Source organism: Sus scrofa, chromosome 13 (assembly GCF_054392235.1).
Source record: "Sus scrofa isolate SSC_HxYL_T2T_F1_AM1 chromosome 13, Sscrofa_HxYL_maternal_Yorkshire_Landrace_v2.0, whole genome shotgun sequence".
Lineage (NCBI taxonomy): Eukaryota > Metazoa > Chordata > Mammalia > Artiodactyla > Suidae > Sus > Sus scrofa.
The window spans coordinates 93,688,187-93,702,202 of NC_139395.1; the positions used below are offsets into that span (position 1 = coordinate 93,688,187).

The window sequence follows — 14,016 nt, forward strand, 5'->3', positions numbered from 1 at the left end:
CGTTGCCATGACCTGTGATGTAGGTCACAGATGCAGCTCAGATCCTGCGTTGCTGTGGCTGTGGTGTAGGCCAGCGGCTGTGGCTACAACTGGACCCCTACCCTGGGAAACTCCATGTGCCACAGGTGCAGCCCTAAAAAGCAAAAAAAATAAAAAAAAAAAGCCACCAGGGAACTCCTGTGCTTTCTTTCTCAATCAGGTAAGCTAGAAGATTGTCTTAATTTTTTTTTGAGAACCACCATTGATCAACTCTATTATTTATTTTACATCTAATTACTTTCTGCTTTTATCTTTATTTCTGGAAAAGAAGCACTAAATGTCATAATTCACAGGACTCAATTAAATCAGCGATGGGAGAAATCATAATTTTTAAAAATACTTTATGTGAGAATTAAAACCAATGAATTATTCAACTCAAAAAATAAACAAAAAATGAAAGGCAATAAAGATAAAATCCCCAAAGTCAGATACTGACAGGATGGAAGCCAACTGCAATATCATTCTCCTGAGTTGGCTCCTGCATTTGGACTGCTGAGGGAGAATAAGATCCTGGAATAGTCCTTGGTTTCCTGGTCCCAAGTGCAGGGCGACAATCTCCTCTGGTGGCCCAGGCATTCTAACCAGAGACAGGACAGGGGTGTAGTTTCTCCACATGGATCTTTAAACACACTTTAACACTAGCAATCCATTATGCAGCATGAGAAGGGCAGCACAGGTGCAATTCAATCCAGCCGGTAATTACGACTCAGTGAGCTGTGCACCAAATGACCTGTACAGTTACTCTAGTTAATTTTATTAAAATTAATGCTAAAACATAATATGTAAAAGTTAACAGGGTTATATTAATCTCAGTAAGTAAGATAGTATGTGTACCAGTGTTTAGTATTTATTTCCTAAAATCTTACCTGCCATCTTCAGTTTCAATTATATTTGGCAGACATTAAGAGCTGACCAGGGAAAATATTTATAATAAATGAAAAGAGAGCATATATAAGTATATATATATAATAATCACTTAACTCTGTAAAAGAAAATATAAATACACCATATTTTATATACCAAAATATTTACAATGGTAGTAACGCCTTGAAGGCAAAAAATCCCTGTCTTACTCACCTTTGCAGTGCCATCTTATAGGAGAGTGCCTGGTACAAAGTGTTCCAGACATTCAGTTAAGTGTTTGCTGAAAAAAATGAAAGTGAATAATATATGTTCTCAGAAAAAGGGGTATCCAATCAATATATGAAATTTTAATATTTTTTATCTGAAACATACAAAAGCCTTGAGTCAATATCTAACTAAAGCTTTCTTATACAACTTCATTATTACAAAGTTTTAAGTCAAAGAGCCAACTCTAAAAATATAGTCTCAAAAATCACATATCTACATATACTACTAAGACAAGTAAACTGTCTTAGGCTGTATCATCATCATCCACTGCAGCGTAAATGGCTTGATTCCTCCTCTTGATCTTCTTTCTTTGTTCAGGTTCATGTTCGTTACTCAGCCTCTTCAAGGGCACCTTTCCATCCCCCAACTCCAGAGGCTCACCAGAATTCCCCTCTTTGCCAACTGGGGAACCTGATGTATCATCAGAAGATACAATCATGGAACTTGGCAAGATCCTCACGTCAGAGAAGCTCGTGGAAAAGTCAGAAGCTTGGTCAGAAGGTTCTGCAGAAGGTGTGTTTGTGTCACTGTGTGCACTTACAATACTATCTTCATAATCCTCTTCTTCATCTAACATTATCTCATCTGGATTAATCGAGGACAGGGCAGATGTGTCTGTGTTATATTCACTAGGGTCTTCTCCAGAGTCATTGCTCTCCACCGCATCCTGCCCTTCATAGTCGCCACACAAGTGCTGTTCTTCCTTGGCCTTCTGAAGCCTGACATTAATGTCAGTGATGCCAAGTTGGGCACAAAATTCCGTTGTCTGAGGACTGATCCTATGAACCAACTGCATTTGTGTCTGTGGCTTGCTAGGGTCATAACAAGCAGCTGTTACACTAAAGTTACACGGAACTTTGAGGTCATGATTCAATTTTTCCATTACTTCGTTCATAGCTTCTTTTGTTGCACTGTAATCCCACCTATAAAAGTCCAAAACAATAGCTTTTTATATTTCATCAGCCTTGGACAATAAATGATGAGCTCTAACTATGGACTTCAGGTGTAAGGACAAAAAATTAACCACATTTCAAAATTCCATTTAATAATATTATAATTAATTTAGCAAAGAGCCATTTTGAAATTAAAACACTTCTTAGAAAAAGCTGTCTATAACCCACACCCTAAAACAAGTTCTAATTATTTCAATGTGTGAACCAAATCTCTATCATACAGTTTGATGCACTTATACACTTATTTGGGTTGGTGTTCAGCAGTCCATTTTCTTGGATCTCTTAGATAGAAAACTTGCAATTTTCATACCAGTCAGTAAACTTAAATTGTTCTGATACTCATTTAACAATAATTACCTTGATTTAAAGTAACAATAATACTAATAGCAATAATGATAAAGTGAAAGGGACAAAAACTGTGCACACAATGGAGAGGGCAAATCCTAAAAAAGGTCAGATTTACCTTGTATGCAAGCCATTGTTTTCAGGCATATTCCATGGGCGCTCAGTCACATTAATAAGGTCATTAGTAGCCCTGAGAATAGCAAGCCATTCAGTATCATATTCCAAGTATTCAGGAGCACTGGGGTCATGTTGTATTTCTATTACCTACAGGAAGAAATTGTTGATTTTGAGAAACACATATCTATTTTTAATTTTTTAAGAATGTCAATATAACAATAACATTGTAAAGGAATTTAATTTAGTAGCTTAAAAACATTAATGTAGGAGTTCCTATCGTGGCTCAGCAGTAACAAACCCAACTAGTATCCATGAGGTTGAAGGTTCAATCTCTGGCTCTGCTCAATGGGTTAAGAATCTGATGTGGCTATGGCTGTGGTGTAGGCCTGCAGCTGTAGCTCCAATTCAACCCCCCGCTTGGGAACTTCCATACGCTGTGGGTGCAGCCCTAAAAAAAAAAAGAAAAAAAATTAATGTAGTAATGTAACCTAACATTCCCAAAGAAATCTCAGAGTATTCTCAGAACATATAAAGCACTGATAAATTCTGAAAGGAAAGTGAATCACAGGAAGAATGAAACTATATTGTAAAGTTACTTCATTTTTTCTTTTTACCTGAAGAAAGTCTCTGTGGGGCAAGCATTTGTCCAAGGCTAGAAATTTGGTTGCTTTGGCTGACTGTTCTTTATCCTTGACCTAGACAATAGGAAACATAATTTAAGAAAGAATGTTAAGACATCACAGGCAATTCAGACACTAATAGGATGAAAATCTTTATTAGCCATACCCCTAAATGGTGTGTCAAACAAACAACTATTACTTTTCCAAAGCAAGTTAGCTCAACACCCACTTGTGCAGCAAGGCACTTACACTCTCTGGGCTTCAATTTCCTTATAAGTCAAAGCAGAAAGTAATGGTAATAATGTATAACACACATACATCAAAGCATATAACACAAAGATTAAAGATAAGGTAACAGAAGAGCTTGAAAGTAAATTGGCAGAGTTAAAACTATACAACTTTTAGAATTCACCGGAGAACATTTCTATAACTTTGGCTTAGGCAGAGATTTCTTAGATATAACACCAAAGTAGATGTATATATCCATATGATGAAATACTGTTTAACAATAAAAATGAAATGCTGATACATGCTGCAACAGTAAAGAATCTCAAAAGCAAACACAAGAAGGAAACCAGATGCCAAAGATTATATATTTTATGATTCTATTTATATGAAATGTTCAGAAAAGACAAATCCATAGACAAAGAAGATTAGTGGTTGCCTGGGGCTGAAGGGGGGAACAAAGATTGACAGCAAACAGGCACAAAGGATCTTCTGGGGTGATGGCAGCATTCTAGAACTCAACTCTATGATGTTTGCACAACTCTGGAAATTTACTAAAGATCATTGAGTTCTACACTTAAAACAGGTGAACTTTTTGGTGTGGAAATTGTACCCCAATAAAGCTTTTTTTTTTTAAGTGAACTGGTGGAAAGAAACATGGAGGAATCACACACTTGAAGGTCACATTGGGAGAAGTAAAAAATGACTCACTGAAAACAGCAAGGCACAGGGAGGAAAAATGACAAGAAAGAAGCTATGGGGCTGCCTGCTGAGGGCCGAGTTTCAGTTCAGTGGTGCTGAGGGACTAAGAGAGGTGGGAGGCACAGAGGTCATAGGCAGATCTTGGAGCAGAAGGGGTTCTGGGGAAAGGTAATCTTTAGTCTTGGTAAAAGGGCTCAAACAGCACACTGAAGTCACAGGCTGAGGAGCCAAGAAAGATCAAACATATCCTTAATTCAGAGACACAAGTCTCTGAGGTTGACAACAAAAGACAGCGTGGGGAAAATGTGGCAAATCAGATGCTTCTAAAAATCCATGAGCATCGTGAGCCCCAAGAGAGTAACACAGATGTGGGAAAGCTGAATGTCAGAAACAGAAGAGTTGGATGCTGGAAAAGGATATCCCATTGGCAACAGCCCACAGGAAAATGGAAGGAGTAACCTTGCCTGCTTCTCCCAGTGAAGCTGGGGTGTAAGAATAAGCCTACAACAGAGGGGGCCTACAGGAATGTTTTCAGACAGACCCTTCCAAGTGTGTGAGGAGCATCGCTTAAGAGCACCTCTCCCACAGAAAAGAGTTTGGTCAAGTAAGTGCAGGAAGTGCTACACACCCCATCCCCTGTCTCAGAGAAAGGCAATGCCCATCAGCACATTAAAGACTCAGAAATTCTAGAGGACTCTGAGAAGAAATCTCTAACTTTGTTAACATTTTCTCAATGTTTTCCCTATGGAATACTTTATGGGCAAGTCAGAATTCAGTCAGAATCAGAGGCGAAAGGAAGAACCACATATTTCCATAAAAGCCTAACTCTTAGGCATAGTTTTAGTTTCTACCTTCTGTCAAGCACCATCGCCCATGCAGTTACCCAGGGAAAACTCTGGGGGTCACTCTAGACTCACTGTCCTCCCTCTGTCTCTAAATCCTGAAGATTCTGCTTCCAAAATCTCTTGGAACCTGCTGCATTCTCTGGGTCTCCACTGTGCCTCAGGTTAGAACCTCATCTTTTGCTTAAATAGCCTCCTCTGCTTCCTGTTTTAAATCACTCCAGTCCACACACAAAACTGCTGCCAGACTAATCTTTCTGAAATGAAACTGATTTCATCACACCCCAACTTTCCCCATGACCTTCTGGTTAAAACCCAAACTTCAGAGCAGGGCCCAGAAGGCAGCTATGGTCTTGTTCCAGCTTCATCTCTCTTGCCTGGGCCACAGGAATCAGCTGCAGCTCCCCCAAAAGCACTACCCTCTCAGACCTCTAGCCTCTGCACACATTGGTCCCTCAACCTAGATCACCCTGATATCTGCTTCTTGCTGGCACCATCACTTCCTTTAGAAAACCTGCTGTATCCCTTCATTTCTCTGTCCACATCTCCATCTCACCACGGCCTGGCTTAGGTTTTCCCACAGTATCCTAGCACTTTCAGTCACAAACTGATTACGCTATTTTATAATTGCTTGCTCCTCCCTTCCCCCCATTGGATACTAAATTACTCATAAAGGGAAAGTTATCTTTGATTTCTCTCACTTTACACCCATTGTGCCTAGCTCACAGATGTTCAGGAATGTTTGTTAAATCAAAGAAGAAACATTTTGTTTTCTACCTGATGCTGCATCAAGGCTGCAAACTTCACGTGAAGGTGCGCAGAAAACCAGTAAGTAGGTTTCAAGTGCTCTAAAAGCTCAGAAGCAGCGGGACTTCCCAATGTGTTATTTTCCACTTCTTGTCGGAAAAAAGATTTAGTCTTAAGAAGTTGCTTCTTATTTCCATAATGATATATACTTCTTGGCCAATCATGAGATAAGAATATGTCCATAGGCTGCTTCAGCTTTGACAGAAAAAGCGAGAAAACTCTTAAAAAACAGATTCACCAAAAGCAATCCCTCCCTTCTCTATACTACCACACAACCATTTAGTCCCGGAGATCTCTAGATTCCTGTGTAATTCATTCTAAGGACACTCTTTAAGGAAGTCACAAATTTTGAGCTACTTCCTCATCTAGGCAAAGAGAAACAGCTTTCTCTGCCTCACAGATCGTCCTTATTTTCTGTTGTAAGGCAGGTCAAGAGAGATATACTTTGATTAGACTGCCAATCAGCTATGGTCTTAGCACTGGGTTTCTAAAATCTATAAGAACTATTTGTTCTTTTCCCTTTTGGTAGAAAAACTACTGTTTTAAGATCCAAAGACACCAGATTTCATTGAGTGTAATGTAAAAAATACAGTAAACCTAAAGATATTTTCCTTTTTTTTCCCCCAATGAACTCATGTAGTACACACCAAAAGAAAAAAGGAAAAAAGAAAAAAAAAAAAAAAAAAAAAGCCCTCTCTGTTTACTACAAAAAAATGATATTAGAAATATTTAAGGTAGCTGGTGTCTTCACAAGAACACAAAATATACACTTTCAAGCAATACAAAAAAAATGCTTGTAAAGTTAAACTAAAATGATTTAAGCAACTGTTCAAGAAAATACAAAATGCAAGATAGATATGACTAACCACTGAAACGGGCAAGGAGTGCTATGAAAATTCAGAGGAGGGGGATGACCTTAAACTAGAACGCTGGGTGGGAAGTGGTATCTAAGCTGGATCTCCAAGGACTGGTAGGATTTAAATGAATGAAAGGGAAAAGGCATTCCAGGTAAGACACTGTTAGGAAGCATCTCTATGCTCCCATTGAGGCTGTGTGTATGATGGGAAGGGCCTGAGTTCAGTCTGAAAGATTCTACCACTTAACAGTGTGGGAAATTTAGGCAGGTTACAGTACCCACCTGAGCCTTAGCCTCTCCACCCTCCCTTAGCCTCTCCACCTTCATGTAACGGAGTAATGCCTAGCTCACAGAATTTTTTTTTTTTCCTTTTGTTATCTCACAGAATTTGAGTGACAGTTATATGAACTATCACAGGTGAAAGCTGCATAGCTTAGTGTCGGGCATTTAATGGGTTCTCAAACAAAACCTGAGTTTCACCTACTCTCCAGCTAAGACAGTGTTTCGCCTTCACAATTTTCCCATATCCTCTATCATCTTCACCTATTATTTATGTTCTATTTAAGTCATTATTTAAAATATTTAATATTTCCTTTAAAGTATCACTTTTCTTCCAATATATATTCTTTAAATGTATCCTAAGTAATAATATCTGAAGTCATGGATCAAATGATCAAAATACATTTGGGTACAGAGTTACTTTAACATTTTTCAAGTCTGCTGTAATGTCCTTTTTACATACCTGTTTTAATTTGTAGACTTCGATATTTCTCACATGATATATACTCCTTATTGTAGACGCATTATAAGGAGGGCACTCAAAATGACCTTAAATTGAAGAAGAGAAATAAACTATATTCAAATCAAATACTGCAAGTACAAATACATACATACATTTACCCAAAACTGACATTTTTCACCAATGCTTGGTTCTTAAAATTTGTATTTAAAAAATACTGCTCTCAGGAGTTCCCACTATGGTGTAGCAGGTTAAGGATTGGTCGTTGTCTCTGAGGGTTCAATCCCTGGCCCAGTGCAATAAGTTAAGGATCAAGCCTTGCAAAAGCTGTGGCGTAGGTTGTGGCTATGGCTCAGATTTGATCCCTGGCCCAGGAACTTCCATACGCTGTGGATGTGCCCCCCCAAAAATAAATAAATAAATAAACCCCAAAAAAACAGTGTTCTCAAAATGTCAGTACTTTCTACTAATAAATGATCACAACCTATAAATCTAAATAACTGAGGGGCTTTTGATTTTTAAATTAAATTTAATTTTAGAATGCACTGTTTATTCACATAGTTTAAGATTTAAAAGATACTATTGGAAAGGTACAGTGTAAAAAGTGTTCCTTCTAGAGAGAGCAGTGAGTGCCGATGGCTGGCATGGGAGCAGGGATTAAGTCTGGCACAAAACTTTTAGGGATGATAGAAATGTTCTAAATTTCTATGGTAGTTAAGCTGCATAACTCTATCAATTTACTAAAGTTACTGAATTGTAAACTTAAACAGCACATAAATTTTACCTCAATCAAGCTGCTAAAACAAGAGGAGGGGCTCTCCTATTCCTTCCCTTAACCAGTCCTGTGCCTTCTTTGCTTGGTTTTTTTTTTGTTTGTTTGTTTGTTTCTTTTTTCCACTTATTTTGGAGTTCTTATTAGTCACACAAAGAACTGCATCTTTTTCTCTTTTTTAATGATTTCATAGCATTATACTGTATATTAATATTATTCCATGATACATTTAACTAGTTCCTATCTTTTGCTAATACAAACAAGGCTGAAATAAATAAACTTGTTTATATTATTTTGCACTTATGGAATGTATCTGTATATAAATTCCTAGAAGTAGAACTCCTGAATCAGAAGTTTATAATTTCCACAGATATTATCAATTGTCCTCCAAGGAGTAGTTCCACTTTGCACCCACATCTGCCATGTAGGAGATGGCCTATTTTTGTAGACCCATGTCAGTAGTCTAGAATCATGGAGAGCAGGGTGCCAGGGAATAGACTTGTGATTTAACAGTTACACTAAGGATATAAATTTTAGCTGCCAACTTAATTCATGAAATTAGGGGGGGCACACCCGCAGCATATAGAAATTCCCAGGCCAGGGTTCAAACCCCATGCCACAGCAGCAACCACACCAGATCCTCAGATCCTTAACCCACTGAGCCACCAAGAACTCCATGAATGTAAAAATCTGCAACCCACATCACAGCTTACAGCAACGCCAGATCCTTAACACATTGAGCAAGGCATGAGATCGAACCTGCATCCTCATGGATGCTAGTCAGAGTCATTTCCACTGAGCCAAGAAGGGAAATCCCAAGCTATTTCTTTAACTTTAAACTCAAGATATAATCCACTTAGATAAACTGTGGTATACTTAAACAATAGAATACTATTCACAAATGAAAATGAATAGATTAGAGTTACATGTATCAACATGGATTTCGAAATATTAAACAAAGAAGCAAGTTGCAGAAAGATATATATAAAATGATGCACTTATAGGAATGAAGTTTAAACATGTTATATGATACAGTTTAAAGTTATTACTCATATACACAATGGACTATTATTCAGCCATTAAAAGGAAAGAAATAATGGCATTTGCAGCAACATGGATGGACCTAGAAATTATCATGCTAAGTGACGTCAGTCAGACAATGAGACACCAACATCAAATGCTATCACTTACATGTGGAATCTAAAAAAAGGACACAATGAGCTTCTTTGCAGAACAGATACTGACTCACAGACTTTGAAAAACTTATGGTTTCCAAATGAGACAGGTTGGGGGGTAGGGGGATGCGCTGAGGGTTTGGGATGGAAATGCTATAAAATTTGGTTGTGATGATTGTTGTACAACTATAAATGTAATAAAATTCATTGTGTAATTAAAATAAATAAATAAATAACAAAAAATAAAGTGATTACTGATATGGTAATGATATAAAATAATCAAGTGAATGATTAACACCAAATTCAGGATAGTGACCGCCTGGTAAGGTAAGGGAGGAGTAAAAGGAGAGAGATGGGATTGAAGACAGATAAACAAAGACCTTCGATTGTATCTGTACTCTATTATTTCTTAAAAAAATCAAAACTAAAAATGGGAACATACCAAATAAAACTAGATTGTGGATACACACAACATGTTCCATGTTCTCTACGTTTTCATATGTATAAAATATTTTATAAATTTAAGAATAACAGTGAAAAAGTCAAATTATATATTATGCTTACGTTACTCTGGGGCATGCAAGTTCTAAAGTTTAAAAACAATTCTCAGAATAACAATACTCATTTTGGTATACACCTGAAACTAATATAATACTGTAAATCAATTGTACTTCAATTTTTAAAAAGTAATAAAAAGTTTAAAAAAAAAGAATAACAATACCTTTTCGATAGTCATGAGATTTAAAGATACCAGAGATTCCACCAATCCTCACACCTCGGTATTTTACTACACCTGCCAAACCTGAAAAAGTACATAGTTAAACAAAATACTAGGCAAAAGCAATCTCTTTGCTAACAGTTTAGGCCATGCAGTCCTAAAATTATTTGAAACTTAAGTATCATGATGAGGTTACTCTTTTACATAGAAATATGCCAACAATATATAAGGTGGATAGGGAGGGGAGGACTGGAAGCAGATCAGGCAAGAGACTGAGCAGAAAGGAAGGAACAAATGAAAGGAAGGGTGTGTGAAGAGAGAGACATACATACATAATTTGGTACCTAATGGAATATGGAAAGTATTTACAGGTGAAATAATCTGATGGCCAGGATTCACTTTAAAATATTCCTTTCACCTCTCCCACAAAAAAGTTTAGAGGGGAGGGGTTGAAATAAGGATGACAGAATGATAATAGTTGTTATAGCTACAATTTAGGTACAGAGATTTATTATATCATTCTCTATTACTGTGTTTCCATTTATAATTTTATAATTTCCATTATAAAGTTTGGGGGGAAAAAAATGGGAGTTCCTCTCTAATGGCTCAGCCGTGACGAACCCAACTAATATCCATGAGGAGGGGGTTCAATCCCTGGCCCCGCTCAGTGGGTTAAGGATCTGGCATTGCCTCAAGAAAGCCAATAAAGTTCCAGACCTGGCTGGGATCCAGTGTTGCTGTGGCTGTGGTGTAGGCCAGCAGCTGCAGCTCAAAATGACCTCTAGCCTGGTAACTTCCATATGTCTCAGGCTCAGCCCTAAAAAGACAAAACAAATGAACAAAAAAAAGTTTTCTTTTTTAATTTAATAAAAAGAGTAGAAAAAAATAAAGATACTGCAAATAGTATGTAAGGTCTTGCAGTTATAGTAAGTATTGCTAAACACACGGGATGATTCATGGACATATTTTCATGCTTACCTACTTAAATGAACTATTTTAATTAAAACTTCCTGATTAACTATTTAAATCAAGAGCCATTCCCAAAACACCAAACATCTCAAGATGTGGACCAAGTAGTTTACAATCTTGACATGTTCTTCCATCATCAAACCAAGAAATTACCCATGAACACATACCTAAATAATAAATGTTTGGGGCCACCCAGCCACCGTAAGGTAACTCCTGCAAATGATTTGAGGCTTCATGGTTCCCTCCGATGAAAACTGTGAGAACGGGGGCTTTTTTCTCTCCAGAGTAATACCTAGAATATAAGGGGAAAGTTGTCGATTTGCACAGCAGAAATTAGATACAAAAAAAAAAACAATTGGGCATGCCTATACAATTAAGCCTAGCAGAAAAGCAAAATAAGGTCAAAAAGAAAAACATCTGAGGTCATCATAAAAAGTTTTAAAGCTCTTTCTAAACGAACTGTCCATCCTTGTCCTTAAGAATGCAGAGCTGCCACCCTGGGTTTCAAGCCGATGAGGTCAAAAACTTTGTCAGCTCACTGTTGTAACCTTAGCTTCTAGAATGAAGACTAGCACATAGTAAGTGTCCAATAAAAACTCCGGAATCGTTAAATGAACTAGTCCTAGAGTCCTATCAAGCATAAAATAGATTAATCTGTCAATTTCTACCTCCAGGTTTTCCCCTGAGGCTGCAACCCCTTCTGAAACAAATAAAACAGATGAATGTGAAGAAGAAAAGTGACATTTACTAAGCGCCAGTTCCTGGAGACACAGCGTGAACAAAGACGAGAACGAAGAGACAGCTAGTCGGTGACAGACGGGATTCGAACCCAGCCCGGGTTCTCTGTCCAGCCCCGCGACACCCGAGGCCCAGGCCGCGTCCCTCACCTGTAGAAGGTCTGCATGTGGCGGTACTTGGGTGGCACGGCCATGCAGCGCAGGTCGGCCTCGTTGCGCACCGCCTGGAAGTCTCCGCAGCACAGCAGCAGATCTATCGGCCCGGGGCCGCGCCGCTCCGCCAGCGCCAGCGTCTCATAGATCTTGTCCAGCTCGCCATGGCAGCAGCCGGCCACAGCCACCCGCATCCTGCCCGCCCAAGGCAGAAAGCGCTGCCCGCAACCCCCCAAACCAGAGCTAGGCCAGGCAGAGCAGCGAAGTCCAGACCGATCGCTCAGCTCCCGCCAACCTCAACTGAGATGCCGCCTCCTGCAATCGAGTCTCTGGCAGTATAATTCACTTCCGGCTTCCAAATCTCGCGAGAGAAGGACCGGGAGGGGCAAGACCAACACAGGATTTCAGGGAGCTTTCAAATTGACTCAGGCTTCCCTGTCTTCGTGGCTCGCTCTTTGAATCCCAGCAATCTGACAGATGATAAAAATCAAAACCAGGACAGTCAAACGAACAAATAAAATCCCCGGAAATAGCTTAGTTTGATAAAATCAAACCAAACTTAGAACGAACTTCTCACGGCAAAGATGATTGCATGAAAGTGATTGGAAATTAAAAGATTTTTTTAAAAGACACCCTAAAATAAAAACAAATTTAAAATAAAACTCAAAAGCTCACCGAGGATTTTGAAATTATCTCCCTGAAGAGCTTCTAAAATTATCAGGTTTTTTATTTTGCTTTGTTTTTAAGGGGCCGGGCATTCTTCATTTTCCTACCAAGTAGTTGTTTGCATAACTAGATTGCAGGCGAGCTCAATGAAAGCAGATGAATGTCTCGAAACAGTCCAGGAGGGGAAAGGACCCAACTGACAATTGAAGTAGTGGCCAAGACAAAAAACAAAACACCTCTGAAAATGTAATCAAGAAAATAGTCTAATCATGACAATATAGAGACTAATAAATATATCTCAGCTCATTAGGGAAAAAAACTAGATAAAATAGACAATATTCTAGAAATAAAGACACCAAAGTTAATTTAACAATAAGCAGAAGATGTAAACGAAGCAATGCAATAAGTCACTGGAATTAGCAATGAGATCCTGCTGTGTAACACTGGGAACTATGTCTAGTCACTTATGATGGAGCATGATAATGTGAGAAAATAGAATGTGTACATGTATGTGTAACTGGGTCACCATGCTGTACAATAGAAAAAAAAACTGTATTGGGGAAATAACTTTTAAAATAAATAAATAAAAGCTAAAATAAAATAAAATAAAAAGTTTTTAAAAAGTCACTGGAAAAGTTGTCAAAAACATAAAACCATGAGAGACATTGGGCCCAGAGTGATTTATGGGCAATTTTTTTCAAACTTACAATAGAGATATAATTTTCATGATATCTAAATCAATCAAGAGAGCAAAAAAAAGGGGGAAATCTAATCTTTCCAATTATTTTTAATGTTTTATTTTCCTTATAAAATTTTTTGAAATATGTAAGATACTTTTTACAACATTCCTAATTTTAACTTCTTCCATTTGATTTTCAGTTTACAGAATCTTGAATTCTCTTTTTCTGGATTTTTTTTCTCCATGTAAAAAAAAAAAATTTTTTTTTTTTTTTTTTTGGTCTTTTCTAGGGCCACACCCGCAGCATATGGAGGCTCCCAGGCTAGAGGTCTAATCAGAGCTGTAGTCACAGGCCTATGCCAGAGCCGAGCCATGTCTGCAACCTACACCACAGCTCATGGCGACGCCAGATCCTTAACCCTTTGAGCTAGGCCAGGGATGGAACCTTAAACCTCATGGTTCCTAGTCGGATTCGTTAACAACTGAGCCACGACAGGAACTCCCTCTCCATGTAAAAATTTTAATTAACTTAGTGTACCATGAACAAATTAAATCTTTTTTGTATTTTTTAATTAATCATAGTTGATTCACAATGTTGCGCCATTTCTGCTGTACAGCAAAGTAACTCAGTCAAACATATACATTTATTCTCTTTCTTATATTATCTTCCATCGTGATCTATCCCAAGATCCCGGATATAGTTCCCTGTGCTATACAGTAGGACCCCATTGCTTATCCATTCTAAATGTAAGAGTTTGTACCTACTAACCC

The 14,016-nt window shown here is 38.1% G+C and overlaps 1 protein-coding gene across 1 annotated transcript; it reads right to left on the reverse strand.

Moving 5' to 3' along the window:
- Positions 1 to 363: 363 nt before the first annotated feature.
- Positions 364 to 12,244, reverse strand: DBR1 (debranching RNA lariats 1). Its single transcript, XM_021069502.2, has 8 exons — positions 11,898 to 12,244; positions 11,178 to 11,302; positions 10,045 to 10,125; positions 7,380 to 7,465; positions 5,752 to 5,976; positions 3,200 to 3,280; positions 2,587 to 2,732; positions 364 to 2,093 (listed from the first exon to the last, which is right to left on the reverse strand). Exons 1-8 carry the CDS (start codon positions 12,092 to 12,094, stop codon positions 1,415 to 1,417), a joined length of 1,620 nt encoding a protein of 539 aa, XP_020925161.1. The 5' UTR covers positions 12,095 to 12,244; the 3' UTR covers positions 364 to 1,414.
- Between the last annotated feature and the right edge of the window lie 1,772 nt (positions 12,245 to 14,016).

What these genes read in the sequence shown, in the direction of transcription:
- DBR1 (XM_021069502.2), bottom strand. Translation starts at nt 12,094, where the DNA reads ATGCGGGTGGCTGTGGCCGGCTGCTGCCATGGCGAGCTGGACAAGATC. An exon ending in CCCAAACATTTATTATTTAG is followed by an intron (nt 10,126 to 11,177) that starts GTATGTGTTCAT and finishes GTACTTTTTCAG; the next exon opens with GTTTGGCAGGTGTAGTAAAA. An exon ending in AACAATGGCTTGCATACAAG is followed by an intron (nt 2,094 to 2,586) that starts GTAAATCTGACC and finishes GGACTTTTATAG; the next exon opens with GTGGGATTACAGTGCAACAA.